This window comes from Notolabrus celidotus, chromosome 23 (assembly GCF_009762535.1).
Source record: "Notolabrus celidotus isolate fNotCel1 chromosome 23, fNotCel1.pri, whole genome shotgun sequence".
Lineage (NCBI taxonomy): Eukaryota > Metazoa > Chordata > Actinopteri > Labriformes > Labridae > Notolabrus > Notolabrus celidotus.
In genome coordinates, this window is record NC_048294.1 from 7,769,753 (window position 1) to 7,795,740 (window position 25,988).

At 41.6% G+C, this 25,988-nt stretch overlaps 2 protein-coding genes and 14 non-coding genes across 18 annotated transcripts in view; 4 read left to right on the top strand and 12 right to left on the bottom strand.

Annotated features, from left to right (window-relative positions):
• Positions 1 to 86: 86 nt before the first annotated feature.
• Positions 87 to 4,700, top strand: ino80b (INO80 complex subunit B). 2 transcript variants are annotated; one of them, XM_034677274.1, is made up of 6 exons: positions 87 to 327; positions 579 to 714; positions 1,966 to 2,146; positions 2,225 to 2,394; positions 3,141 to 3,313; positions 3,405 to 4,700. In XM_034677274.1, the coding sequence occupies exons 2-6, from the start codon at positions 675 to 677 to the stop codon at positions 3,867 to 3,869; spliced, it is 1,029 nt and encodes a 342-aa protein (XP_034533165.1). In that variant the 5' UTR covers positions 87 to 327; positions 579 to 674; the 3' UTR covers positions 3,870 to 4,700. The 2 variants fall into 2 exon arrangements, with proteins under 2 accessions (XP_034533165.1, XP_034533166.1); XM_034677275.1 differs by having other exon boundaries at positions 103 to 327; positions 3,177 to 3,313.
• The window catches only part of intu (inturned planar cell polarity protein), a 35,362-nt gene continuing 14,069 nt past the window's right edge, over positions 4,696 to 25,988 (bottom strand). For both annotated transcript variants that reach the window (XM_034677272.1, XM_034677271.1), the window contains exons 5-17: positions 17,677 to 17,795; positions 15,870 to 15,959; positions 14,359 to 14,436; positions 13,570 to 13,753; positions 12,611 to 12,664; positions 11,482 to 11,544; positions 10,673 to 10,891; positions 10,489 to 10,581; positions 9,949 to 10,383; positions 9,690 to 9,784; positions 9,358 to 9,547; positions 7,095 to 7,237; positions 4,696 to 5,261 (exon numbers count right to left, since the gene is read on the bottom strand). In XM_034677272.1, coding sequence (XP_034533163.1) covers positions 5,150 to 5,261; positions 7,095 to 7,237; positions 9,358 to 9,547; positions 9,690 to 9,784; positions 9,949 to 10,383; positions 10,489 to 10,581; positions 10,673 to 10,891; positions 11,482 to 11,544; positions 12,611 to 12,664; positions 13,570 to 13,753; positions 14,359 to 14,436; positions 15,870 to 15,959; positions 17,677 to 17,795 — 1,875 coding nt within the window. In that variant the 3' untranslated portion in view covers positions 4,696 to 5,149. The remainder of the gene's footprint in view (positions 5,262 to 7,094; positions 7,238 to 9,357; positions 9,548 to 9,689; positions 9,785 to 9,948; positions 10,384 to 10,488; positions 10,582 to 10,672; positions 10,892 to 11,481; positions 11,545 to 12,610; positions 12,665 to 13,569; positions 13,754 to 14,358; positions 14,437 to 15,869; positions 15,960 to 17,676; positions 17,796 to 25,988) is intronic.
• trnad-guc lies at positions 6,130 to 6,201 on the top strand. The gene has a single exon. It is a non-coding gene; the product is annotated as a tRNA-Asp (tRNA).
• Positions 7,498 to 7,569, top strand: trnad-guc. The gene has a single exon. It is a non-coding gene; the product is annotated as a tRNA-Asp (tRNA).
• trnad-guc lies at positions 8,867 to 8,938 on the top strand. Its single transcript has one exon. It is a non-coding gene; the product is annotated as a tRNA-Asp (tRNA).
• On the bottom strand, positions 19,942 to 20,015 carry trnan-guu. The gene has a single exon. It is a non-coding gene; the product is annotated as a tRNA-Asn (tRNA).
• trnan-guu lies at positions 20,557 to 20,630 on the bottom strand. Its single transcript has one exon. It is a non-coding gene; the product is annotated as a tRNA-Asn (tRNA).
• trnan-guu lies at positions 21,078 to 21,151 on the bottom strand. The gene has a single exon. It is a non-coding gene; the product is annotated as a tRNA-Asn (tRNA).
• On the bottom strand, positions 21,836 to 21,909 carry trnan-guu. The gene has a single exon. It is a non-coding gene; the product is annotated as a tRNA-Asn (tRNA).
• Positions 22,483 to 22,556, bottom strand: trnan-guu. The gene has a single exon. It is a non-coding gene; the product is annotated as a tRNA-Asn (tRNA).
• Positions 23,013 to 23,086, bottom strand: trnan-guu. Its single transcript has one exon. It is a non-coding gene; the product is annotated as a tRNA-Asn (tRNA).
• trnan-guu lies at positions 23,520 to 23,593 on the bottom strand. Its single transcript has one exon. It is a non-coding gene; the product is annotated as a tRNA-Asn (tRNA).
• On the bottom strand, positions 24,067 to 24,140 carry trnan-guu. Its single transcript has one exon. It is a non-coding gene; the product is annotated as a tRNA-Asn (tRNA).
• Positions 24,706 to 24,779, bottom strand: trnan-guu. Its single transcript has one exon. It is a non-coding gene; the product is annotated as a tRNA-Asn (tRNA).
• trnan-guu lies at positions 25,250 to 25,323 on the bottom strand. The gene has a single exon. It is a non-coding gene; the product is annotated as a tRNA-Asn (tRNA).
• On the bottom strand, positions 25,888 to 25,961 carry trnan-guu. Its single transcript has one exon. It is a non-coding gene; the product is annotated as a tRNA-Asn (tRNA).

A 25,988-nucleotide genomic window follows, 5' to 3' on the forward strand; every position in this document is an offset into this window, starting at 1 on the left:
CACAACCGTTAAAACTTGTTCACTGATTTATGTTCCCCGACTAACGGTCACTCGTGCTAAAAACACCATGGGTTGGTCCCTACGTCACATCCGGTAGGCCGTTGGGACCACCGGATGTGACGTAGGGACCAACCCATGGTGTTTTTAGCATGAGTTCGTTGTGCTAACTGCGGGATGTGAGGCTACAATTCAGTCTCTGAACATATAGCTCGTGATTTAGGGATTTAAAACATATTTTAAATACAATTCACAGTTTATTTTGCAATGGGAGCTCTTAATGTAACCGTTGGATCTATGCAAACGTGAACGCAGCCTAAGCTAACTGAGGTAGAGTTGAAGCTAACGGTGTTTATCAGATGAATCATGTGTACTGTAGTTAGTTTATACAGAAAGTGAATGCAAAGTGTCTTTTGTCTTACCTTAATATCGACTGTAGTGTCTTTTTAAACAATTAAATCAACGTAAACTGTCTCACTTAAAGCCAAAGTGTTGTGAATGAAATGTGTGGCTGCATGTATTAACCATAGACTGTATGGTATTAAACATGTATCTTCACATGTGTGTTCTTTCTCCTGCAGAGTTAGCTTCCTGTCAGACTCCAGAGATCTGTGCTGTTATGTAGAGGAACACAGCTGCTGTCCAGTTCTTCTGTTCACGTCTCTGTCGAAGCTTCAATGGGGAAAAGGAAAGACATGATTCACCCAAGGTTCCTCGGTGAGTTTACGAGTATTTACATTCCTTTATTCCTTTATTCAGATCCCTATTAGCTGCCACTAACACAGCAGCTACTCTTCCTGGGGTCCACATAAAACAAACATAGCATACAAAATGTACATGAAATACAAAACTGCAAATACTTCAAACATTAAACACAAGAACAAAAAAAGCTACAAACATGAACAAAAAAAACCCTGAAAATGCTACAAAATAAAGAAAAACTGTGACTGTTATATAGAAATAAAATAGAAAACAGAAAATACCACTACCGTTTACTTCAATTCATTAATGTCAGGGTTACAGGGACATTAATTTGACCCTTTCCACCACAGTTATGTTTTACTCATTTGAAGTCTTTAAATAGCTTCTTTAGTCAAACAAAGTCTCCACAGCAACAACTCTTCATTTACATTAAAAAAAGCAGCAAATACTTCAATTTAAGGAGTTGAATCCAGCTAAAGTTTGACTTATTAAAATGAGAGTCAGCAACAATATTTTGGAATTTATTTATGATAGGATAACCCCTTGAGATGCAGCATCTCGTTTTCAAGGTCCCAACAAAACACAAAGCAAATTAATACACACAAAACAGTCACAAATACACAAACACAGACAGCTCTCCCTCACCCTTACTCACTCCTGGACCCACCCAGCACCCAGTCATTATACAAAACCTTGAAAATATACAGCATCAACAAAACAAGCAGGCATCATTAACATACGTCAAAAACAAGAACAACTTGTTTTTAAATGATAAAACAAATTTGATTTAAAGCAGTGGATGGAGGTGATGGATTTAAGACAAAGGGGTAGATTATTCCAATCAGATGGGGCTTTATATTTGAATGAACTGCGACCAATTTCTTTATGGATTCTGGGGACAATGAAGAAGGGATGCTGCGTATGTCTGAGGGAATATGAAGATGAATATTGAACCAGGAACTCTTTGAGATAGGACAGACAATTAATATGAATACATTTAAAAATAAACTGAAGCCAGTGAAATTGTCTTCTTGTTTAAGGCATATTATACTTTTGAAACAATATGTCCCATTTAACTTCCGTTCTATTATGTAATGGTTACAGCTCTAAAATGGAGTGATAAAAATAGCAAACTAATCAGAATCAGAAATACTTAGATACTCAGATTGTGGCATTAGGCTTCATGACACAAACGTTGATTTGAATCATAGTGAACGGTGTATCTTAAAGGTTTGTACGTGTTACTCATGGACTAATCCTCTGCAGGTGAGGGAAGCTCCGGCCTGCACAGCGTCCACAAACGGAAACACAAAAAACACAAGAAGCACAAGAGGAAGCACCACAGCTTCCCAGAGATCCCAGAGCCCGAGCCGATCGTGGTGCCTCGTCCTCCTCCACAGCTCAGGCTGAAGATCAAACTGGGAGGACAGACGCTGGGGACCAAGAAGTGAGAAACACATTCATGCTCTGTCATCAACACATGATCGCTGAGTGAGATTTTCACCTGTCTGTTCTCTCTGCGCAGTGTCCCCACCTTCACTGTGCATCCTGGTGTGGCCTGTCCTCCATCTCCTCTAATGATTATACATAATAATGATGTTGATGATGATGATGATGACGACGATGAGGATGATGATGAGGATGATGATGATGAGGAGCCTTCTGTTCCTCTGGAGCAGTATAGAGCCTGGTTAGGTAAGTCAAAGCACAGCCTGTAGATACTTTACAGTGGATTAGATTAAATCACATCGTGTCTATATGGGAGACATAAACTAGTATTACATGCCGTCTCTTTATCATCCTGAAGAGGGGAAAGCTTCACAACTTCCTTTGTAACATAAGCTGCCTGTGCCTTAAGACCGTATTGCACAACCTACATTTAGGGTGCATTTCGACCAAGAGTTTGGAGGTCTTTTATCCCCCAGAACTACTTTCCCTGGAACTAAAAGGTTCCTGTGCCCCCATTGTGGTCTGCGTTTCGACAGGAACTCCCTCTGTGTTTCAACAACTGTGTGAACTCCACAAACACCATAACGTTCAACCGAAAGTCCCAGGACCTTTGAAAAGCAGGGGAGATTATCTACCCCTGAACTAAATTTAGACCCTGGTTCCTCCAGTCAAAACGCATGTAGTTCCGGGGTAAGGTTCCTGCGGTTGAAAAATGCCTTTAGGCTAAAATTGACTTCTCTATGTGAAACTAAGATGAATTTGGACACCAGAAGGAGCTCCAGATAGCCATCAAAATGGTGCTGAAATCGCTTCAAAGAATTAACAGAAGTTATTAATATTTTTCAGACTTTTATTCCAATCATGTCACCTCTTTGGGTCAATGAAAAGTCTTTGAATAAAACAATCTAAGAGAGAGAAATCATGGAACAAGTAAACAGTTTTCTAGTCAGGTGGGACGTAAAATTCACCTTCTTTACATTTTTCTGTATAAGATGAAGACAGTAATCTGGCCACATCCCCTATGCCAGACATGGACTCGGACTCTATGCTTGGCGTGCCCGTGGATGAAGAGGAGAGGTGGCTTGACGCTTTGGAGAAAGGTGAGCTCGATGACAACGGAGAGCTGAAGAAGGAGGTGGATGAGTCGCTGCTGACAGCCCGACAGGTGAGGAAGAACTTCAAGTCAGTATTTGTCGTGAAGCTGTTGAAAAACATAAACCTCTAAGTGTGTTTTTTTGTATTTTGTGTGTGTTCAGAAAGCCCTCCTGCACAAGCAGCAGAGTCAGCCCCTCCTCGAGCTCCCCATGGGCTACAAGGAGAAGGAGATGACCGTGGAGATGATGCAGAAGCGGGAGGAGCGAGCCCGAAAGCGGCGCCTGCAGGCTGCCAAGAAAGCCGAAGAGAACAAGAACCAGACGATCGAGAGGCTCACGAAAACCAGCAAGGCTAAGATCAAGAGCATGAGAGAGAGGAAGTCCAAGCTGAGTCAGGTCCCCATGGTGCGCTACAGCGACTCAGTACAGGGTGTGGTCATCTCCTTCCCCACGGGAGTCCCAACCCCAGCCCCAACAACGCCCTGTCCTCCACCGGCAGCTCCTGTGAACTGTGGAGTCAGCGGCTGCTCGAACCTGAAGAAGTACGCATGCTCTAAGACCGGGGTCCCGCTCTGCAGCCTGGAGTGCTACAAGAGGAACCTGCTGCCTGTTCAGAGCACAGCCTGAACCATAAACAATCACACGCATCCTGAGTGCAGGATGTTCTGTTACGGTGGGATAAGAAGATGAGACGCGGGCGTTATATGTGATATGATGTACATTATATGGACACGTGTGACTCTTAAGATCCACCTTGAACTTCAATCTGTAAACATGAGTCTGTCTTTTCACCAACCTCTTCATGGGGTGATAAAAATGTATTTATCTGCAGTGATTCAATTATGTACTTTGTGAAACAAGGTATCTGTTCATTTACAAGATTATGGTTTACATCTAAAGCCTGGTTTATACTTCGGTGTTGAATTGACGCCGTACCCTACGCTGTAGATCTGCAACGCCCTTTTTTCCGCCGGAGAGGCCTACTCATGAACCTCCTCCAAATGTAACTACACGTAAAAAACAATGCGGACCGCAAGCCCTGTGATTGGCCCACTAGACTGCATTGTATTTCCTGCATTTACAGCACTTTTGGAATCAGTGACATCAGCCGAGTATTTAATCTCCTACAACTTCTCCTCTATTCTTCCCTGCAATCATTTCTGTATGATAAACAGCAACATGTATCAGCTCTACATTAACATAACATGTTCAAAATCAATGCGAAAAAGCAAGCTGAAGTACGTCATGCTCACGTCCAAGTCGGCCATTGCTGCGTGGGGTAAACACAGGAGTATAAACCAGGCTTGAAGGAGGGTTCATCAACGATGACATGAAATTAATATTTTTGTACCTATCTCTTGCCTGAAGTGGACTATTTTCATTTTGACGATTATGTAAAAATATTTAGACTGAAAAAGCTGTCTGTGACAAAAATAAAAAGAGGAGCTTTTTTTAAAATCTTCTTTAATGTCAATACTTATTTTTAACAAAAGACTTCATTTCCATACAAAACTGTACATCTTAAATAAAGAAAAAAGGACTGCATACAAACTGTGTGTGAGCAGCAGCAGCTTGATTTGTATCGCTCCAGCTTAGTACACTTGACTGCAACATTTAAGTCTTCTCTTTAACAAAGGTTTGAGGTATTTGCTGATCTTTGGAGCAGCTTTGCTCAAAGTGACCTGGTTTGAACTCACTCAGCCTCTCGCTGTCACACGCTGATCACACTCTGCTGCTGAAAAAATAAAGGCATGTAACAGACACACAGACTGTGGCATCAAGCTTCATATCCCACATCTGCTCCATGGAGTTGAAACTGTTTTTCCTGAGAATATAACAGAGGCATCAAAAGTCCCCCATAAAACATCTGGATGTGCTGGAAAGAGCGAGGGAGCGGTGCATCACCATCACAAGGCCAGACCGTAAGAGAGTCTGAAGGCCATCTCTACGGGAACCTCCGCCACTGAGTCATGGAAGCACACGTAGAACTCCTGAGGGACGGGCTCGAGCAACATCCGCCTGACAGAGAGAGAGAAAAAACAGAGATGAGAGAACAGGCTTTGATTTTTTTTAAAAAGATTGATGCTGAGACGTTAATCCACAGAGTTAAACATCAAAACAGCTGCTTCCTTAAGAGAGAGCTGCTTGAACATTTTTTTTATAATTAGTAATTTTATTGAGTTTTTGTTTTTTTTAAACAAGAATAATGAACAACAAAGACATAACAATTAAGATGGACTATGACAACATCAGATAAAATAAGTAAATATGTAAATAATTGCAACAAAACAAAACAAAAAAATAATGCTAATGAATGAAAATAATAACAAATAATAGGAATAGAAATAATAAAATAGGTTGGCAGGAAACAGTGGGCATTTACATTTACGTTTTAATTTACATTTAAGTTTGCATTTACATATTAAGGGAAATTACCATACATTCTTTACAGGGTAACGTTGCTTCCCCCAGCTGCTTGAACATTGAATAGATAACAGCGTTGTAGAGGTGTCGTCATTTTTAATCAGTTTAGACAAACTGAAAAATGAAGGGTGGACAAACTGTAGAGAAATGTTTTCCAATGTATTCATTTTTTGCTTATTCAGCACATTTTTAGTTAAAATTTACACAGCTATGTTGAAAACAAAAAATTCGGCTGATTAAACTAAGCACTAAATGAGAAGCCTTTTTTTATTATCTTTTGTAAATGTGACTTTATAAATGATTCTAAGGAGTTTCCTGCTTTCATAATTGACACCGCCTACTTTTGGGAAAAAAAAAAAAATGGAATGCTTTGGATCAATATTCATGAAAGACTTCAAATCCATAAATCAGAAATGCAGATAACTGTTATATAATGTGTTATGTACTTTCATTCATTATCCCTTCCTCGTTAGTATAGTGGACAGTATCTCCGCCTGTCACGCGGAAGACCGGGGTTCGATTCCCCGACGGGGAGTAAACTTTTCTTTTTTTCCCCCCACAATACACCTCTCTGCTGACTTGGTTGTTTACCTTACTATAATTTTTATTTCCACATGTTTTAGATTTCTTTTCTCCCCTGATTAACTTCAACCACACTTCATTAAAAAGTCGATTCCATGAGTTCAAATCAAATCTGCTGTTGAACTCATTTTAAAGACATTTAGGTGAGTAGTCAGCTGCAAATGTGAATCAAATCCACAACACTTCACCTCAACATTTAACCTAAAATGTAACTCTGTGTAACCTTTTCATTCTGCATGTTTTTCTCCAGCAGGTTCTAAATGTTTTCCCCTTTGAAGTGTCTTGTTATGACAGGATAAAGCGGAAACACTTGGGTGTCTTCAATCTACGAAGTTAAGCTGATAATGGTTCAACAGAATCTATAAAAGAGAGAGAAACAAGCTGTTGGACTATTAATTCCAAAGAATTTCCCTCCCTGGACGAGCCGCAAAACCAAAGGCTGACCCCTCCTCCTTCTCCTCCGTGATCCTTTCTTTATTCAAACAGACTTCCCTGCCCCCATCGTCTCTCTCCCGTGGTCGCCTCTCAAAGACTAATCCACCAGCACTGAAAACTTCTCTCTCTGTGAGCTCAAACACAGCACAGGACTCCCTTTCCCGACTACAGCTCATTCCCGCTAAACTATCAGGTTGCACCACGAGGATCGTTCCCCTGCTTGCGTCACACTCACTGAGTCACGTCAGAGCAGACAGCTGAGAGGTTTACTGTTTCTGCAGCCACAAATAAATCCTCTGGTGGAACCAAGTCTCACCACACCAGTATTTCTTCCTCCCTCGTGATGTCTTCACATCAGACTGTCAGCTAATTCTAAAGAAAAAAGGAATAATCTTATTAAAGCAGACGTACCCTATGACCCAGTAAGTCATGGTGGGAGCAGGTTTCCTCTGATCAGTCCAGTTCTCAGGTTTACACTGAAACAAGACCCCATGTTCCTTCACTGGACCGAGTCCCCAACCAGCGCCTCGAGGCCGCTCTGCAGAACGCCGACCCTGCAGAAAACAACAAAAATCATCATTCATAAACATTATTGAAGAGTATTTTACACAAGTGAGAGAAGAGTTAAATCCAGTAAAGACAAATAACTGCGTGGACTGGGGCGGAGGAACACCTTTGAGTGTTGGACTGTTAAAAATGTAAACACTGAAGGAGATAGGAAGTCAAATCAGTGTCATTGCCATCACTTAAATGTCTCACTTATTTGTGAACTGGGAGAAAAAAAAAGGATCTCACAAGCTCACACATCAGCTCTTCCTCGTTAGTATAGTGGACAGTATCTCCGCCTGTCACGCGGAAGACCGGGGTTCGATTCCCCGACGGGGAGTACACTTTTCCTCAGGCACATTCCTGGTTTTTCTATCTCTTGGTGAATGTGTTTGTTCAATTTTATGGAACTCTTGGAACTCACACCTAATCTGAACTACACCCTGACCAGAAATAAACAGATTCTTGATTGATGCCATTTGTAAAATAGTTTATATTCTATCTTTGTTTATCTATTTGTTTAATTATTTCATTTTACTAATTGGAACTTTTTCTTGATTGTACTTATGTCTGGGTTTCTGCAACAACTGAATTTCCCCCTGGGGATCAATAAAGTAATATCTTATGTGATAATGTTTAGTGAAATGACACATGGATAGAAACCTAGACTAAAGCACCAAATATTTCTACTCTCTGTACTCTAGCAGATCCTAAATGACTATCTTGTGAGTATCTCTTCATCATGTTTGTATCTTTGGTGTGTAAATTATGGATTTTGTGAATTTTGGAGGTTTATTCTGGAGTCCCTGAGCTCCCTTGTCTCGTAGGTTCCTCTAAGTCGCTGCTGTGGACGTGCCAGACTCCAGCTTCTACAACTACCACTATCATCTCTCTTATTCTCCTCTATCCCTCTTTCCAACGCCATCACGGTCTCAGCACACGTGTCTAACATGAGTCTGGTCCTGCTGGAGGTTTCTGCCTGTTAAAGGAAGTTTGTCCTTGCCACTGTAACTTGCTAAATGCTGCAAAGTGCTCTGCTCATGGTGTATCAAGATGAGATCAGACTGAGTCCTGTCTGTAAGTAGGGACTGGATCTTATCCTGTCTTGGTGTTGGGTCTTTGTTAATAATTTACAGACTAGACCTGCTCTGTTTGTAAAGAGTCTTCAGATAACATTTGTTGGGATTTGGCGCTTTATAAATAAAGATTGATTGATGCTTTATGTTTTCCTTTACATGCAGTTAGACTGTTATTCACAAAAACTACCTTCAAGCTGGTTAAGGAGTCTTATATTAAAGCAATTCGTACCATGGCAAGGTAGACTTTAGTGATCCTACATTGAGGGACATTCACCTTTTGAAAAGCTCAAAATTCAGGGTAAAGGTCTTCATGTCTTAAATCTAAACACTGAGAACAACATTCACATGTGAGTAACTTGTAACTTGAGTGACAACACTTAAAAGCCTCACTCTTTCCTAAAGTGGGACTTAAAGTGGTCTTAATCTAACCCTCTGCTAACGATCTGAAGCTCTCTGAAGTGGTGATATCTAATTGTATCATTACCATCACCTTACTGTCTCACTTATTTGTAAATTGGGAAATACCGTACAGATCTCACTGATAGTCACATCAGCTCTTCCTCGTTAGTATAGTGGACAGTATCTCCGCCTGTCACGCGGAAGACCGGGGTTCGATTCCCCGACGGGGAGTACACTTTTCCTCAGGCACATTCCTGGTTTTAGTATGTACGGTCTAGACCTGCTCTGTTGGTTAAAGGGTCTTCAAATAACATTTGTTGTGATTCATTGCTATACAAATAAAGATTGATTGATGCTTTATATTTATATATGGCTTGTTAAAGCAGTCTTAAATTAAAGCAATTTCTACCATAGCAAAGACCCGTTTGAATGATCCTACATTGAGGGAAATTCACTTGTTGCAAAGGCTCAAAATTCAGAGAAACAATAACATTCATATACTGGTAACTTGTAACTTGAGTGACATCACTTTAAAGTCTCACTCTTTCTTAAAGTGTGACTTAAAGTGGTCTTAATCTAACCCCCTGCTAAAGATCTATCATTCTCTGAAGTGGTGATGATTAATTTGTTACTCTGTAACTGTGTCTCACCCTTGCTGGCAGGCTCTGCTGAAACGCTGCCCGTATGGAGAGGCAGCAGTGGTGGAAGTTGCGGATGAGCTGCGGGTGAATGGAGCCGCTGAGCTGAGCCACCTCTCTGTGAGTGGGAGCGATGAAGATCCCCTGAACCGTCTCCATCAGGACATAGTGGAACAAGGTGTTCTCTGAGCCTGAGGTCAGTCTGCCACAAACACAGGACACACACACACACACACACACACACACACACACACACACACACACACACACACACAGTGAACATACATATAGTAAACATACTGCTTGTTGTTGTTTTTGTGAGAGTATATTTCACAATCGCTCACTTCATGGTGTTGTACATCTCCTCCGTCTCTCTCTCGGTCAGGGTTTTCTTCAGGGTGCCCAGGTGGAACGGGTTCGGGTGCTTCATCCTGGGAACCTGAAGTGAAAGCATTATCATACATTTCACTGCAGTAACATAGTATGGAGAGTAAAAGGACCGATAACACACTTTCTACAAGATATTAGTTAAAATCAACTTTTTCTTTATAAGGGTTAAGGGTTAATCAGTCAGGATTAACATCATGATAACTAGAACTGTACCTTAAAGAGTCCTCCACTTCCTCCACTCCCATCAGACCCTCCAGACCCCAGTGAGTCCCGTCGAACCCCGAGCTTCCGTGCTGAATCCGGAGTGGACTGAGGACTAAGACCAGGGGCCGCTGACGAACCAGACCCCGACCCAGCATCCATCTGACCCTCGCTCCCGCTGTCTGACGGGCTCCTCTGCGGGCTGAACCTCCGGGCCTTCTCTCCGAACAGGCTGCGGCCTCTGGTACCCGAGGAGGATGAACCTCTGACTGTTCCGGCTAGCTTGCTGAAGACAGGGGAGGAGGAAGCCAGGCTGTCCAGGCGGTCTCGGGCCGTGACGGCGGGGAGGAACCAGTCGGCGCAGGACAGGCAGGGAGCGGGAGGGGCGTTCAGACGCTCCTCAATGCCCGCCTCCAACACCTCCAGCTGCAGCAGGGTCGCCTTCACCTGAGGCAGAGCATCAGATTTACTTTATACTGCAGCATATTTTAGTTTCTAGCAGCATGTTTTTGTTTCATGAAGATGAATTAAATGTGAGTTTAGTGAGTTTACCTGATCTACGTAAACACAGTCCGGTCCTGGAGAACTCAGGGCAGGTGAGGCACAGCCCCCTGCCTCCAGCAGTACACACTGCATGAAGTGCCTCTGTGAGGGAAAGACAAACAGGCAGATGTAAAATGAATGCAATATGAAAGGTTATCACCAACTATTTTGATTTCTGATTCCAGCTCCTCACCAGCCCCACGATGAGCAGGAAGTGTCGTCCTTCAGGCGGGCTGTATCCCGCCGCCTTTCCACCACTGCTGTTTGCTCTCTGCTGTGGGAACACCTCCCTCCAGATGACCAGCTGACCCACCCGCTGCTCGGACGCCAGAGGCAGCAGGCAGTAGTGCTGACAGTACAGAGACACGTCCAGCAGGTCCTCTTTAGGTAGGTGGTTGGCGATCAGGTAGGACTGTGAAGGTGAGAGGAACATTTAGGCGACAGGATTTTAGACCTTGGAGGCAGAGATCAAAGTTAACATTTATGATGGAGTAATTCTCGATCAATATGGAGAGCTTCAAGTGTTTGTTGTGTTGTTACTCCCCGTCATCCCCTGACCTTCTTTGGGGACATAACATTGGTCATGGCCTTGAGATGTGTACTTGTTATTCTGTGTTTTTTAAATCCAGGATTTACACGTCTTGTAAAAATCATCCAAACAGACGTGATAATTTTCTCTGGATTGATCCAACACAGTCTGCTCCTCTCTGTCCTCCTCCTCCTCCTCCCTCTCCCCCCTCAGGTTAATAATTGAACAGAGTAATAAGGTTGATGGTTGTCCTCTGAGCCATAGAACAGGCTCATCGCGTTATCTCCTGTGAAAGGTCATCTTCAGTACACAGAGATCGTGAGCTGGTCTCCTGTTGTTTCTGTTCAACTACAGCACACGTCTAGACAGTGAGGTAGCAACAGAGGGGGAGGTCACTGTGTGAGTGTAATAAGGCTGCTGGCACTGAAGGTGTGTTTGTGAGTGTGTGTGTGAGTTGTGACCGGGACACCGACCTTGTAGAACAAACAGGAGCCAAGAATCACATACAGACGTCTCAGGCCAAAATAATCTTCAGACTGTAGAAAAATAAAGATGAAAATATGACAGAGTGAATAAATACAGAGAAAACAAATGACATACTTTATGGGGGGTTGATAAGAACAAGAAATAAAGGAGCAGTCTTTTTAATTTGACCATTCATTTGAAGAAGAAGAAGAAGAAGAAGAAGAAGAAGGTAGGTATCAAACATCTGATCATCTGCCTTTAAAACTCAATGATAATGACCATCATATATTCTGACATCAGCTCTCTTTCTCATTCTCTGCCTCAGAGCAGCTTCATCCAATCAGCTCACACCGCAGGTACAAAGGACAAACCAGACCCCATTACCTCCTCATTAAAAATACAAACAAACATTGACTCGAGCTCGCCTCTAAAAATAGTCCAACCTTCACCTCTCCACGGCTGAGAACAGGAGTCAGGTGGCATGAAATAACCATGTGACATCTTTCATTTGTAGCAGTTTGTTTTTTGTTAAGAGCTTTAAGTGTGTGAGGAAACGTTCTTTAAGTGAGGGGATGACTTTCAGGGACAGGACATATATTATTATATTATATCATATTATCATTTATTACAACTGAACTGATCATGTCACTTTCTTCATAGTACTCTTTCACTATCCTCTATCTCTGTGTTCAGATATATCTGTATACATCCATATATATCTATTTATTTATATTGCATACTGCACCTTTAACTGCCTCACAGTGCACGTTATATGTTGTCTTTTATGTCACCCTGAATGACCCTGTTGCCATCTGTTATAATCACACCATGTCAACTTGTCACTTCTGCATAACATGTCCTTACTGCCTGTATAATTACAGGTATTTACACCATGTGTAACATTTGTATATACTTTTAAATTCTGCTCTTATTCAATTTATCTATTCTTGTTTTTTCTATTTTTTGTCCGTGTTTGTGTTCTATTATTCTTATACTACTCTTATCTGATCTTAAATAACAACTGCCATATTTTGTATTGCTATACTTTCCTAATAATCTCCTGGAAATGACAATAAAGCTTGATTTGATTTGAAGAGCTTGGAAGGCAAAGGTGTGAAACTGATGATTTTATCTTACCATTTCTCCAAAATCAGAAGACTCAAAGTCAGAGAGGACTGTATCCACCTCCATCTGGGGACGAAGGAAAGCCATTATTGAAATTAGCATTCAGATATCAATAAATACGGACAATATACAGTATGTTTGTTCTTTTAAAGTACTGCCTTAAGTTGAAACTTCTGAATTTACAGCTAATTGTATTCATAGCAGTCAGGAAGTTGTAGAAAAACTCACTGCAGCTGTTGGGTTTTGGGTGGATCTCAGAATTCAGACTTTAATCTCAGAATTTTGATTATAATCGCTGATTTCTTAAGATTTTTTTCCTCACAGCAGCACACGGACAGTTTGTGCTTTTTATTGAAGATACATATATTTAGCTGAAGCTCAGTGGATCACCCAATCTGTTGATTATTAGCAGTGTCTGGGTGATATGCTGTAGTTTTTAACAAGAGACACTAGAGGGCACTAAAGCTGCAGATGTGACAACAGAGTCACATTCAGGTTAAAAATACAGGATGTTAGAGAAACAGCAGCTACATGATATTCTGATGATATTCTTGTGTGATTTGATTTGATGTCTGTATTCGAACATGTATAAAAAATAGAAAAAAACATACAATTAAAAAAAGAAGAAAAACAAAGAAAAACAAAAAAAAAATCAATAAATTCAACCAGCAAGAACTGATATTTTAATTTACATGTGTGAAAAAGAAGAAGGAAGAAGTAAAAATGTATCCAATTCTGACCCTTAATTCACTATTTTCTCTCATTAAATGACTGCATTCACATAAAACAAATCTTCATATCTTCTCTCCCTTCTTCCTCCCTGTTCCTCCTTTCCTTGTTGTCGAACTCTCAAAATCTTTTATTTTAACTTCACTCTTAAGTTATAACCCTTTTGGCATATTGTATCAAGTACATTAGATAAAAAAATGACATTCCTTCCCCACACTCCTCACAACAGAACAGAAACCCACCTTGATTTCTGGAGGCAGCGTGAGCCACCGGACAGCCGGCAGCCCATCGAGGAAAAGGGTCCCTGAGACATCGGGGGGTGGAGCCGAGGAGCCGTCCCTCAGGCGAGACGGCTGGATGAGCTGCTGGAAGAACAGGCAGAAGAAGTGGTCCAACCTGGGAACCTGGTCCTCCTTATTGAACGCACTGTTAAGGGACACACAAACAAATTCATGGGGTTTTCTAAGTTAAAAAGAACATTTATATAGGTAGATAAACATAATCCATTTTTAAAATAAACAAGGGTATCAGTTATCATAAAACCAAGTGTGAAACAGGTGATGTCAGACGGGCTGAAAATGATGTTTTTCAAGATGTTGTATTGGATGACCTTTAAGGTTGTTCCGTGATGTAAGAGGGTTAAAACTCCATTTTACACCTTAAAAGTAACTTCAATTTAATTCTAATTTCATTGGCTGCGGGTGCAGTGAGGTCAAAACAGGTGCTGTGTGAGATCAGAAATAAGACCTTCTTAAAAATCTTGCTGCTGCATTGTGCACAAGTTGAAGTCATGTCAGTGTAAATCAGTCAAAATCAATGTAACAGCACACAGGAACAGAAGAGTGAGAACATGTAAAGTTCACAGAAACAGAAAGTGTATCTGAGGGAAGAGTAAAGATGTTTGAGGAGCTACAAGAATGAAAACTTTGCAGGACTTTTTTGTTTTTTGTTCAAACACACAATTTTTATATCATTATATTTTAGAACTGATGACAGCTCTCTCAGCAGGACCACAGGAAGAACCGACCCACCTGTCCAAGGAGCCGTACATCACTTTTAGAGTCCTGACCACGTCCCCCACCACCGTCTGCAGACACAGCAGAGGAACCCTGGAGGAACAACAGAACAATGTCAAACACAGTTCATCTTCAGTCGATCTAATGCTTCAATCATATATTCATACACAAGGCCAGAAACAGAGAAACCTTTAATAAGTTGTTGTTTTAATTAAATCGTTTCCCCAAGTAGGGGAGTTTAAGTATCTTGGGGTCTTGTTCGCGAGTGGGGGTAAAATTGAACGTGAGATTGACAGGCGGATTGGTGCAGCATCAGCAGTTGTGCAGTGGTTGTACCGGACTGTCGCTGTGAAGAGGGAGCTGAGCCGGAAGGCCAAGCTTTCAATTTCCCAGTCGGTCTACGTTCCAACCCTCACCTATGGTCATGAGCTGTGGATCATGACCGAAAGAATAAGATCTCAGATACAAGCGGCTGAAATGAGTTTCCTCTGAAGGGTGGCTGGGCTCAGCCTTAGGGAGAGGGTCAGGAGCTCGGACATCCGAAGGGAGCTCAGAGTAGAGCCGCTGCTCCTCCGCGTTGAAAGGAGTCAGCTGAGGTGGTTCAGGCATCTGATGAGGATGCCTCCCGGACGCCTCCCTTTAGAGGTGTTACGGGCACGTCCAACAGGAAGAAGGCCCCGAGGATGACTCGGAACTCGGTGGAGGGATTATATATCTCGCCTGGGATTGCCTCAGGATTCCCCAGGAGGAGCTGGGAAGTGTTGCTGGGGAGAGGGATGTATGGGTCCATCTGCTTGGACTGCTACCTTCATGACCGACCCCGAATAAGCGGACGAAAATGGATGGATGGACAAATTTAAATGTAACTTATTATCTATTTTTTAAAAATCATTTTTATCTTGTGTATTTTGTTGAAAGTCGTGACCACTTATTTCGCTCCAGTTGTTGGCAATACAACAGTTTTGTTATAAAAGAAAATGTAAAAATAAAGTGTTTAAAAAAAAAGGATCAGCATGTGTATTTAAAATCAATAATAAAGTGACTTTTTCACTCATTGATGGATCTGACCCAGTTGCTAAAATTGAAAAGGGGCTAATATGACTCATCTAATGAAGCATTTTACAACCACGTGCTTCTCAAAGAGACATTCATCCTGTCCGCATTGGAAAAACAGGCACATGTGCTTTTTGAAATCGAGAAACACTGAACTTTATTTTCAATTGTTTTTACAGATTGAGCTCCAAAATATTTTTCCATTTCTCCTAAAACAGTTCACTTCTGGTGCACGTCATGCTGAAGAAATGTAGGACTACTTTATCACTACGCCGCACTTTTCCAACTGATGTGCTGAAAACGTGCTGCCATATGGAATCAACCGTTACTGTGAAATATCTGTAGATTCTTCAGCAAGAAATTTGTTGGAGCGACCTCAGAGAGCCATTCCATACGTGTGTGTGTGTGTGTGTTTGTGTGTGTGTGTGTGTGTGTGTGTGTGTGTGTGTGTGTTTGATGCTGCCTTCCTCTACCTCTCAGCAGGAAGTCCAATAACCAGCAGGTTGTTGCTCTCCTTCCAGTAGCCGACATGCACCAGCTGTTTCCCGAGCAGAAGGGAGGAACTGGAGAAAGACGACAGACAGAAAGCAAGTGGAAAAGTAAAGAGAAGGGAGAGAGCATCGTAAATACAAATGTTGAATTCTGAACATCCAACAGCAAAAACTTTTCCTCGCAGTGAGCTGTTGTTTTAAACTCAACTGTGAACTCTGTTGACGCTCATAACGTTGAGCAAACTGGCAGAAAAGTTTGGAATTTGGAGGAGTGACAACGAAAATAATTTGGAGCGGTTCTTTTTTTCAGTGGCAGAGGAGAGGAAGGAGTGAAAAACAAATAGGAACATTTCTCCTGACAGCAGCAGAGAAAACTGAATCTACCCACATCCTCTTCATGGAACCACTAGAGCTATGTTTGACAAAGTCACAGGGTTTAGAGAGAATGTGTTCCTGATTTTGGGAAGTGCCTACAAATAACAGGATCATTGGAGTGCTGTACAAACAAAACAGTCTATTAAAGCTATAACACGTATAACAAGTACGGGAGCATTAGAGCCTGTGTCACTATCCATTAATACTTTTTCGCACTGGCAGCACCCACAACCTCAATTTCAGAGCCCTTCTCACTGGTGCTTACTGTTGCTACATCATTAAAGTTGTCTCATTGCAAAAACGATTGATAGAAATCTTGTTGTAGCTTTAGCAGCGGCTCTAGAACTGGAAATTGTACCTCAGAAATCAAGAACTCTACTACTTCTTGTTGAAAAAGTTGATATCAGAAGTCCTGCTCCTTGTTGATTGTGATTGATCAGAGTAAAAAAAGTGACATTGAGCACTGAAACTCTGAACACCATCAGTTTGTGAAGAAAATAGGTTCTACCAGTGCAAAAGATGCTGTCAGTGGACACATGCCCTTACTATTGGCTTTGGCTCATAACTACAACTTATCTTCCTCACAGCTCCAAGTTGTTGGTATTGATTCTGATTGGTCAATGTAAAAAAAGAAGTGACACGAGCAATGAAAACACTGACGCCATCAGTTTGTCAAGAAAATAAGTGCTGTCAGTGCAAAAGATGCTGTCAGTGGACACATGCCCTTACTATTAACATTGGCTCATAACAATAGATTATCTTCCTGACGGCTCATTGTTGTTGTTGTTGTTGTTGATTCGGATTAGTCAGTGAAAATAATGTGAAACCGAGCACTGAGAACACTAAACACCATCAGTTTATCAAGAAAATAGGTGCTACTAGTGCAAAAATTGCTGTCAGTGTACACATGCCCTTACTATTAACTTTAGCTCATAACAATAGCTTATTTTCCACACAGCTCAATGTTGCTGTTGTTGTTGTTGATTCTGATTGGTCAGTGAAAATAAAAGTGACATCGAGCGCTGAATATGCTTAACATCAATTTGTGATGAAAATAAGCGCTGCTTTCTGCTTTTCATTTTGTAATGATGCAAATATTTGTCTTTTGGTCACACAAAATCATATATCTAAAGATATTCCCTTGGCTTGTAACAGAGTTTTAAATTATACCTTTTTTCATACACAAAAATGAAACATTTTACCTAGAAAACAGTTAGAAGTTTAATATAACTTGAAAATAACAATGCTATCCTAGCTATCCTAACAGTTTGATGTTTGAAACTCAGGAAGAAAACAATGTCGTTTGTAAGTTGAACATCCGGTTGGTTAAACAGAAAATGATGAATTGAAATGTATTCACTGAAAACTTCGTATGTAACAGCTGCAGCGAGTTTGAACCCGCCGCTTCTGTTACCTGATGATCTGCCCTCCTGTGACATTCTCCAGCATGTCGCACAGAGTGAGGAAGATCCCCCGCACTCCTTTCAGCTGGTGTGACGCCTCAGATACTGGGTACTGGTACAAGATCTCCTCCTGCAGAACAAAAAACACAAAAACAAATAGAGTTTAATTTGGAATCAGAAAAATGTACACACAGCAGGGAGAAATATCTCTGGTTAACCTATCAACAGATAAATGTCACATAAAAATGTGAAATATCTGTTGTTGCATGCTCCAGTTTCTGCAGCAGAGAATGAACAATAGAACCGCTGGGTCTTTTTCCGTCTCATCAACAATGTGAGTTTGGTTTCAGTTGTGCAGTCCAAACCATTTTCATGTTGGAAAAGAAACAGACTCAAATATTTCACATGTGAGGTGCAGATTTTAAACTCCTGCATTCAGCTGTAGTCTCCAACATTTGAGACAGAACCAAACACTCCAGGAAAAACAGTATTCACACAACAGAACCGATGAGAAAGTGTTCTGGACAGCTTCATCGTATTGTTTGGGATATTAGTATTCCTCCAAGCATGGGGGCACATTTAAGGGATTCAGGGAGGATAATAGCTGAGGATCAGAGGATCAGAGGATAAAAACCTCGAATGAGCAGGCCCGTTTCCCCCTGGCAACCAGAGAAGAGGAAACAAAGAGGAAAACAACCAACACAGTGAAACACTTAAGTTATGTCTCATCTGTAAATACAGGAAGAAAAAAAAAACAAATAACACATCTAAATCTCTAAAATACCACAAACTGAACCGCTCCAATTTTTTTTGCTACCCTGCAATCAAAAGACTTAAAAAATCAAAGTCAAAGTTTAGTGGGCAGAAAATGGACTGCTGGCTGATGTGGCTCCAGACGACCTGTACTTTCAATCTCCACTGCCGCTTAGGAAACGAAAAAAAATAAAGGAAAAATCTGGCTACACGAAAAGGAACTGCAGAAGTATGAAGAACAACCAGAATGAAAACATCAACCTGCCAACAAGCGTCCACAGGGGAAAATGTGATTACAGTGCAGGAGGTGCTGGTCAGCAAATGAGTGGTTTGAGTCTCAGAACACGAAAACACACACTCAGGGATTAACACTGAGCGACACTCTGACTGTGCTTTCCTAATGAGGTTTAAAACCGTGAATGGGCCCAATTAAAAATGGAAATGTGCTGTTTTTGTTTAATGACAGCCAAAAGAGAATTAAGCTCAAGGAATTAAAGTAACACATCGTTTATTCGCAGAAATTCAAGCCTCCTCTTCCTCCCTGTTTTCTGTCCGTGGCACCAACAGGTGTTGGAAGCCGTCCAGAGCAGTAGCTTTCTGAAAGACATCAGAGATTCTGAGAAAACTTTCCACTCTGAGATTTTGGGATTTCCTACAAGAGCTCTGGCGATTCTTAACACTCAATAACCAGAATAAATCTCCATGCGAGAGCACAATTAAAGAGTTTAAGTTTGAGGTTTGGACAATCTGAACAAAAACAAGTTTCTCAAATTTATACAACCACCCTGGTTAGGCCTTGATTAAAAACATTTACTCACTATAAAGCCGAGCTTTAAATGCAGTCACAAGGCCGCTCAGAGTCAGTGTTTTGTTGACCACAAATTTACGATCAGGTTTCCCAAAGACCAAATATCTCTCCAAAGAGATGGAAACATGCAAGTTCATCCAGGGTTTAAATATCAACAGCTTTTATGTTCTCTTTTTACTGTCATTTTTCATTTCTCTTGAATTTGCTGGCAGTATTGGAGTAATGTGTTTCCACTACGTAGACTTCTCTGGTCTCAACAATTCTCCTTCTATGCAGCACAAACTCCAGGAGCTTTTCAATGAGTTCTAGGACTTTAGTGAAGATTTTAATGTGATCAGAAAGAGGACATCATTTTAATCATTCTTTCTCATGGCCCAAGTCTCTAATATGATTTCTGCCTTTAGCCCAGGGAGTTTTATTTTGAAAGTCCACTGTATTCACTCCATCTTTCCTGTCTCACTTCCTTCTCAGCTCATTCGCTCTGTGCAGCTTGATGCTTCCCAGGAGCTGAGTTAAAAATAGACCAAGCACATGAAGGGAGTCTCTTCTGACATGCGCTGACTCCTCCAGGAGCTCAATCACCGACAGGAATGCACACAGCCGGCTTACTAATGAGATGAAACCGCTCCCAGGTGAGTGTGGACCTCACCTGAGAGCGTATGAATAGAAATCCTAACATACATGACAACAGAATGTTACATAAGGACAAAATCTGCGTCCCTGGGTGGGCTCGAACCACCAACCTTTCGGTTAACAGCCGAACGCGCTATCCGATTGCGCCACAGAGACAGGTGAAAAGAACTCATAAGGGGTGTGGCTTATAAAATCAGCCACACCCAATTTCAATTTGCTATCTGTCTTGTAAGAAGACGCTGGAATCATGGTGGAGATAAGGGGATTCATTAACCACAGTTTCTGGATCCCACACATGTTTGCATTTAGCCTTTTTTTATGTCATGGTAATTTGCTCTCTGCTCTTATTTGCTACTACTTTACAAATACAAGGACGTAACGATACTATTAACATGTCCTCTTTATCCTGCAGTATCACTGTCACTGTGACATACACTGTTTTCTCTTTGAGGTTGTTAAGACCTCGCATGAGCACGAAGGTTTTAGTGATCAGCAAACAAGTGACCAGGTTTAATTATACACCTCAGGTTAAACATGGGTCTCCAGTGATTAGATCTAACTCTCCCACTGCAAATCAACAATGTTCAAGGGCTTTTTGTAAACATGGTCTGAATACCTCTGACTCTTCCTCCTGACTAGAGACAACATGTCGGTCATTAACAAGGGGGTTCATTTGGACCTTAACTGAAAAGCGGTGCGTCCCTGGGTGGGCTCGAACCACCAACCTTTCGGTTAACAGCCGAACGCGCTATCCGATTGCGCCACAGAGACAGGTACAAAGATACTAAGGAGGGGGCGGGTCTAAACATTAAGAACCACCCACCTTTAGTCTGCAAAAAAAACTTGTTCTTGGTTTTTCGGCATCCGTTTTTTCAAAGCTTGTAAAGCCAGGTCTCCAATGTGCAAAATTAATTTACCTTCTCCGTTTCTTATAAACATCTTGAACCTTGAATCTTTGTCTTATTTTGTCAAGTTGATCTGGTTTATTCAACAACAGAGTTTACTCATAAGTGGATATTTTAAGCATGCTTGAGCTATACCAACTGAATGACCTTATTTCTTGAATCCAAAACGTTCCATAATCATAGTCAGAAGCAGATCCGATGACAGTGCTAGGTGCAAACATGGTCTTTGCATCTCTGACTCTTCCTTCTGATTAGAGACAACACGTCAGTCATTAACATGGGGATTTCATTGGACCTCAACTGAAAAGCAGTACGTCCCTGGGTGGGCTCGAACCACCAACCTTTCGGTTAACAGCCGAACGCGCTATCCGATTGCGCCACAGAGACAGGTACAGACAAAATGGGCGTGTGTAAATCTCAAGACCCACCCACCTTTACCTTCTTCGGTTCTAATAAAGTCTTGAACCTTAAATCTTTGTCTTATTCAGTCAGGTTGATTGGTCTGATTCAACAACAGAGCTTACTCATAGGTGGATTTGTTTTAGCATGATTGAGCTATACCAACTGATTGACTTTATTTCTTATGTACAACATATATATTTAAGTGTTACATAATTTCAGCCCTACTTTTATCTTTCAGTATTTTTTTGAGGCACTGCATAACCTTGTTAATGAAAGTGCAACATAAATAAAACATACATATATTGTTTAAAATATTTATTTTATCTGAAATATATACATTAAGTTTTCTATAATATGTTGTTTTGATTTTTTCTTGTCCTTCCTTGCGAGTTTTATCATTGCTTTTATGGTTTTAAAATTCCATTAGTTTATCTGTTTATCAGATTACTTTCCTGTTATTTGGGAAACTTAGATTCACTTATAGGGATTTGTTAAAGTTGTATATAAACATGGGCACACATTTCCAGGCAAAGCTTTTCACGGTCAGATCACCCAGATCTGATGATGATGCTAGGTGGAAACATGGTCTTTGCACCTCTGGCTCCTGCTCCTGATTAGAGACAACATATCAATCACTAACATGGTAGTTTGTTGGGACTTAAACAACAGCGTCCCTGGGTGGGCTTGAACCACTAACCTTTCGGTTAACAGCCGAACACGCTAACCAATTGCGCCACAGAGACAGGTACAAGAATGCCGGCCAGGGGGTGTGGCTAAATATTGAAGCACCACCCTCCTTAAATCTGCCACAGATTTGGGCGCAATGCTTAGGTAACTGGCATCAGGTTTTCTGCGTGCATTCAGTCTCTTTTCATTTGAGGTTAATTTGGACCCTTCTTTTGATTTCAATTATTTCAATGATACAAGAAACTTACAAACACTGCTACATGTTCACGTCATCCTCTTCCACAGTATTTGCAATTTGAGGCTGTCAAGACCTCTCATAAGCATGTGGGTTTTAGTGATCAGGACGCAATTGACTGGATTAAATTTTTAGGTGTTTACACCTCACATTAACTATTTGTCTCTGGTGATCAGCTCTTATTTTCCCACTGCAAATTCACACTGTTCAAGGGCTCTGTCTGTTAGTATAAACCAGGCTCCAAGTGACTGATGGTCCATATGTGGGCTCAGTGATCAGATCTGAGCATGTATTGATGAGCCTTCACACCAAGAGTTAACGCTTGTCACAGTTGGATCTCCCAGATCCAATGATATCACTGACTGTTCATTGGGAGCTTAACTGAAAAGCGGTGCGTCCCTGGGTGGGCTCGAACCACCAACCTTTCGGTTAACAGCCGAACGCGCTATCCGATTGCGCCACAGAGACAGGTACAAGAATACTGGAGAGGGGGCGTGGCTAAATATCAGAGCCCCATTACATAATCCATCAATCCTTTTTTATTTTTCATTATTAGTATCTGAATCCCAACAATATATATTCAGTTTTTCTAAATTGATGTGTTGTTTTGATATTTTCATGTCCCTACCCTGAGAGTTATGTTGCTAACAAGGCTTAAACTAAGATTTGTTCATCAGTTTACTTTCCTGCAAGTTTAAGTCTCTTTTTTATTCCAGATTTATTTGTACTCTACCTTCGCTTGCATTAGTACTCTCATTAGTAATACAAGAAACTAACAACCACTGCTAATGAGCTTTCTTATCATGGAGGGACTCTATTGCAGGGAGATTCACCATTTGGTCTGAGTAACTCTTGTTCCTGATGAAAGACATGATGATAATCAATAACACACTTGTTTCTTCTCAACTACACTGAAAAGCAGTACGTCCCTGGGTGGGCTTGAACCACCAACCTTTCGGTTAACAGCCGAACGCGCTAACCAATTGCGCCACAGAGACAGGTACAAGAAGCATATGGAGGGGGCGTGGCTAAATACCCAAGCTCCACCCTCTGTATGATAAACAGCAACATGTATCAGCTGTAAATTAACATAACATGCTTGGATGCTGGGAAAAATACACAGAGATTGTAGCGGGGCCAGAAACAGGCGACCCGACTGTCAGAGAGACCACACTGCCCTCAAGCGTTTCGGGGGGGGGAGTATTGCTGCAAGACAAATCGACATAGAGGTATGTAGGGCTATTGTCCGTTTCAACCACTGCTGCGTAGGGTCGACGCAGAAGTATAAATCAGGCTTAAGGCTTGTCACAGTGATATATCCAATATCCGATGCTATGTGTAAACGAGGTCTTTGTATTCCTGACTCTTGTATCTCTGAACATGTCAATCATTAACATGGGGGTTTGATTGGACCTCAACTGAAAAGCAGTACGTCCCTGGGTGGGCTCGAACCACCAACCTTTCGGTTAACAGCCGAACGCGCTATCCGATTGCGCCACAGAGACAGGTATGAAGATATTGAGGAGGGGGTGTGTTTAAATATCAGAACCCCAAACTCCTTTAATTTGCAACAATTTTGGGCGCGTAAGCTCAGGCAGCCACAGGCACTGGGTTATACAGCGTGCATTCTGTCTCTTTCATTTGAGGTTAATTTGAGCTCTACCTTTAATTGCAATTATCTAACCGATACAAGAAACATGCAAACACTGCTAACATGTAATCCTCAATTATGCAGTATCACTGTCACCTTCAGATACAGTATTTGTTTTTTGAGAAAGTCCAGACCTTTCATAAGCTTTTGGGTTTTAGATATTTGGACAAAAGTGATCAGCTTTACTTAAAAGTGTTCCCAACTTGCGTAAACACTATTCAAGAGCTTTGTCTGTCAAGTTCTTTGTATCCCTGACTCCTCCTGATTAGAAATAACTTGTCAGTCATTAATGTGGTGCTTTGCTGAGGCCTAAACTGAAAAGCACTGCGTCCCTGGGTGGGCTTGAACCACCAACCTTTCGGTTAACAGCCGAACGCGCTAACCAATTGCGCCACAGAGACAAGTATAAGAATGCTAGATAGTGGGCGTGGCTAAATATTGAGGCAGTACCTTCCTTTAATCTGCCACAGTTTTGGGTGCAATGCTTATGTAAATGGTATCAGGTTTTCGGCGTGCATTCTGTCTCATTTTATCTGAGATTAACTTGTACTCTACTTTTGATTGCAAATATTTAAATGATACAAAAAACTTACAAACACTGCTACATGTTACCCTCATCCTGCAGTCTCACTTTCAGATAGTGGTACAGTATTCGCTCTTTGAGGTTGTCAAGACCTCGCGTAAGCATGTGGGTTTTAGTGATCAGGACACAATTGACCAGATTTCATTTTAAGTGTTCACACCTCACATTAACCATTGGTCTCCAGTGATTAGAGCTTACCCTCCCACTGAAAATTAACATTGTTCAAGGGCTCTGTCTGTTAGTATCTGAGCAGGTATTGATGACCCTTCACACCAAGAGTTAACGCTTGTCCCAGATCCGATGATAATGCTGACTTTTGATCCTGAACATATAAGTCATTGATTAATATGGTGGTTCATTGGGACCTTAAATGAAAAGCAATGCGTCCCTGGGTGGGCTCGAACCACCAACCTTTCGGTTAACAGCCGAACGCGCTATCCGATTGCGCCACAGAGACAAGCACAGGAATAATGGAGAGGGGGCGTGTCTAAATATTGAAGCACCACCCTCCTTTACTCTGCAACAATTTTAGGCGCACAAGCTTAGGTAGCAACTGGCATCAAGTTTTTGGCATCCTTTTCTTAAAAGCTTGTAATGCCAGGTCTCCTATGTTTACAACCAATTTACCGTCTGAGGTGTTTCTAAACATCTTGAACCTTAAATCTTTCTCTTTATTTTGTCAAGTTGATCTAGTTGATTCAACAACAGTTGACCTAAAAGTGGATATTTTAACAATGCTTGAGCTATACCAACTGAATAACCTTATTTCTTGAATCCAAAACGTTCCATAATCATAGTCAGAAGCAGATCCGATGATAGTGCTAGGTGCAAACATGGTCTATGTACCTCTGACTCTTCCTCCTGATTAGAGCCAACACGTCAGTCATTAACAGGGGGTTTCAATTAGTCCTAAACTGAAAAGCAATGCGTCCCTGGGTGGGCTCGAACCACCAACCTTTCGGTTAACAGCCGAACGCGCTATCCGATTGCGCCACAGAGACAGGTACAACACTGCCCCATAGAGGATGTGATTGTATATTGAACCCTCGCATTACAAATAGGTCTCCAGTGATCTTATTTTCCCCTCGCACTGCAGATCAACGTTGTCCAAGGGTTCTGTCTGTTAAATCAGGCTCCAAGGGACCGGTGGTCCATATGTGGGCTCAGTGATCAGATCAGAGCAGGTATTGATGAGCCTTCGCACTAAGAGTTAACGCTTGTCACAGTGAGATCACCCAGATCCGTTGATAATGTTAGGTGTAAACATGGTCTTTGTACCTCTGATTCTTGCTCCTGAGTAGAAATAACTACTTCACTATTATTTCCTGATTATAAACCGAGTTCCAAGTGATCAGTGGTCCATGTGGACTGAGCAATCAGATCTGAGCATGTATTGAGGAGCTTTTACACCTGGAGTTACAGTTTGACACAGTCAGATCATCCAGATCTGATGATAATGCTAGGTGGAAACATGGTCTGAATACCTCGGACTCTTATTCCCTATTAGAGACAACATGTCAATCATTTACATGGTGGTTCGTTGGGACCTAAACTGAAAAGCAGTGCGTCCCTGGGTGGGCTCGAACCACCAACCTTTCGGTTAACAGCCGAACGCGCTATCCGATTGCGCCACAGAGACAGTTATTTAGAGGGAGGGCGTGGCCCG

Bases quoted from the DNA above. Each gene is read 5' to 3' on its own strand.
- ino80b (XM_034677274.1), top strand. From the start codon at position 675: ATGGGGAAAAGGAAAGACATGATTCACCCAAGGTTCCTCG. The intron at 715-1,965 runs GTGAGTTTACGA...AATCCTCTGCAG, and splicing joins GATTCACCCAAGGTTCCTCG to GTGAGGGAAGCTCCGGCCTG. The intron at 2,395-3,140 runs GTAAGTCAAAGC...TTTCTGTATAAG, and splicing joins GCAGTATAGAGCCTGGTTAG to ATGAAGACAGTAATCTGGCC.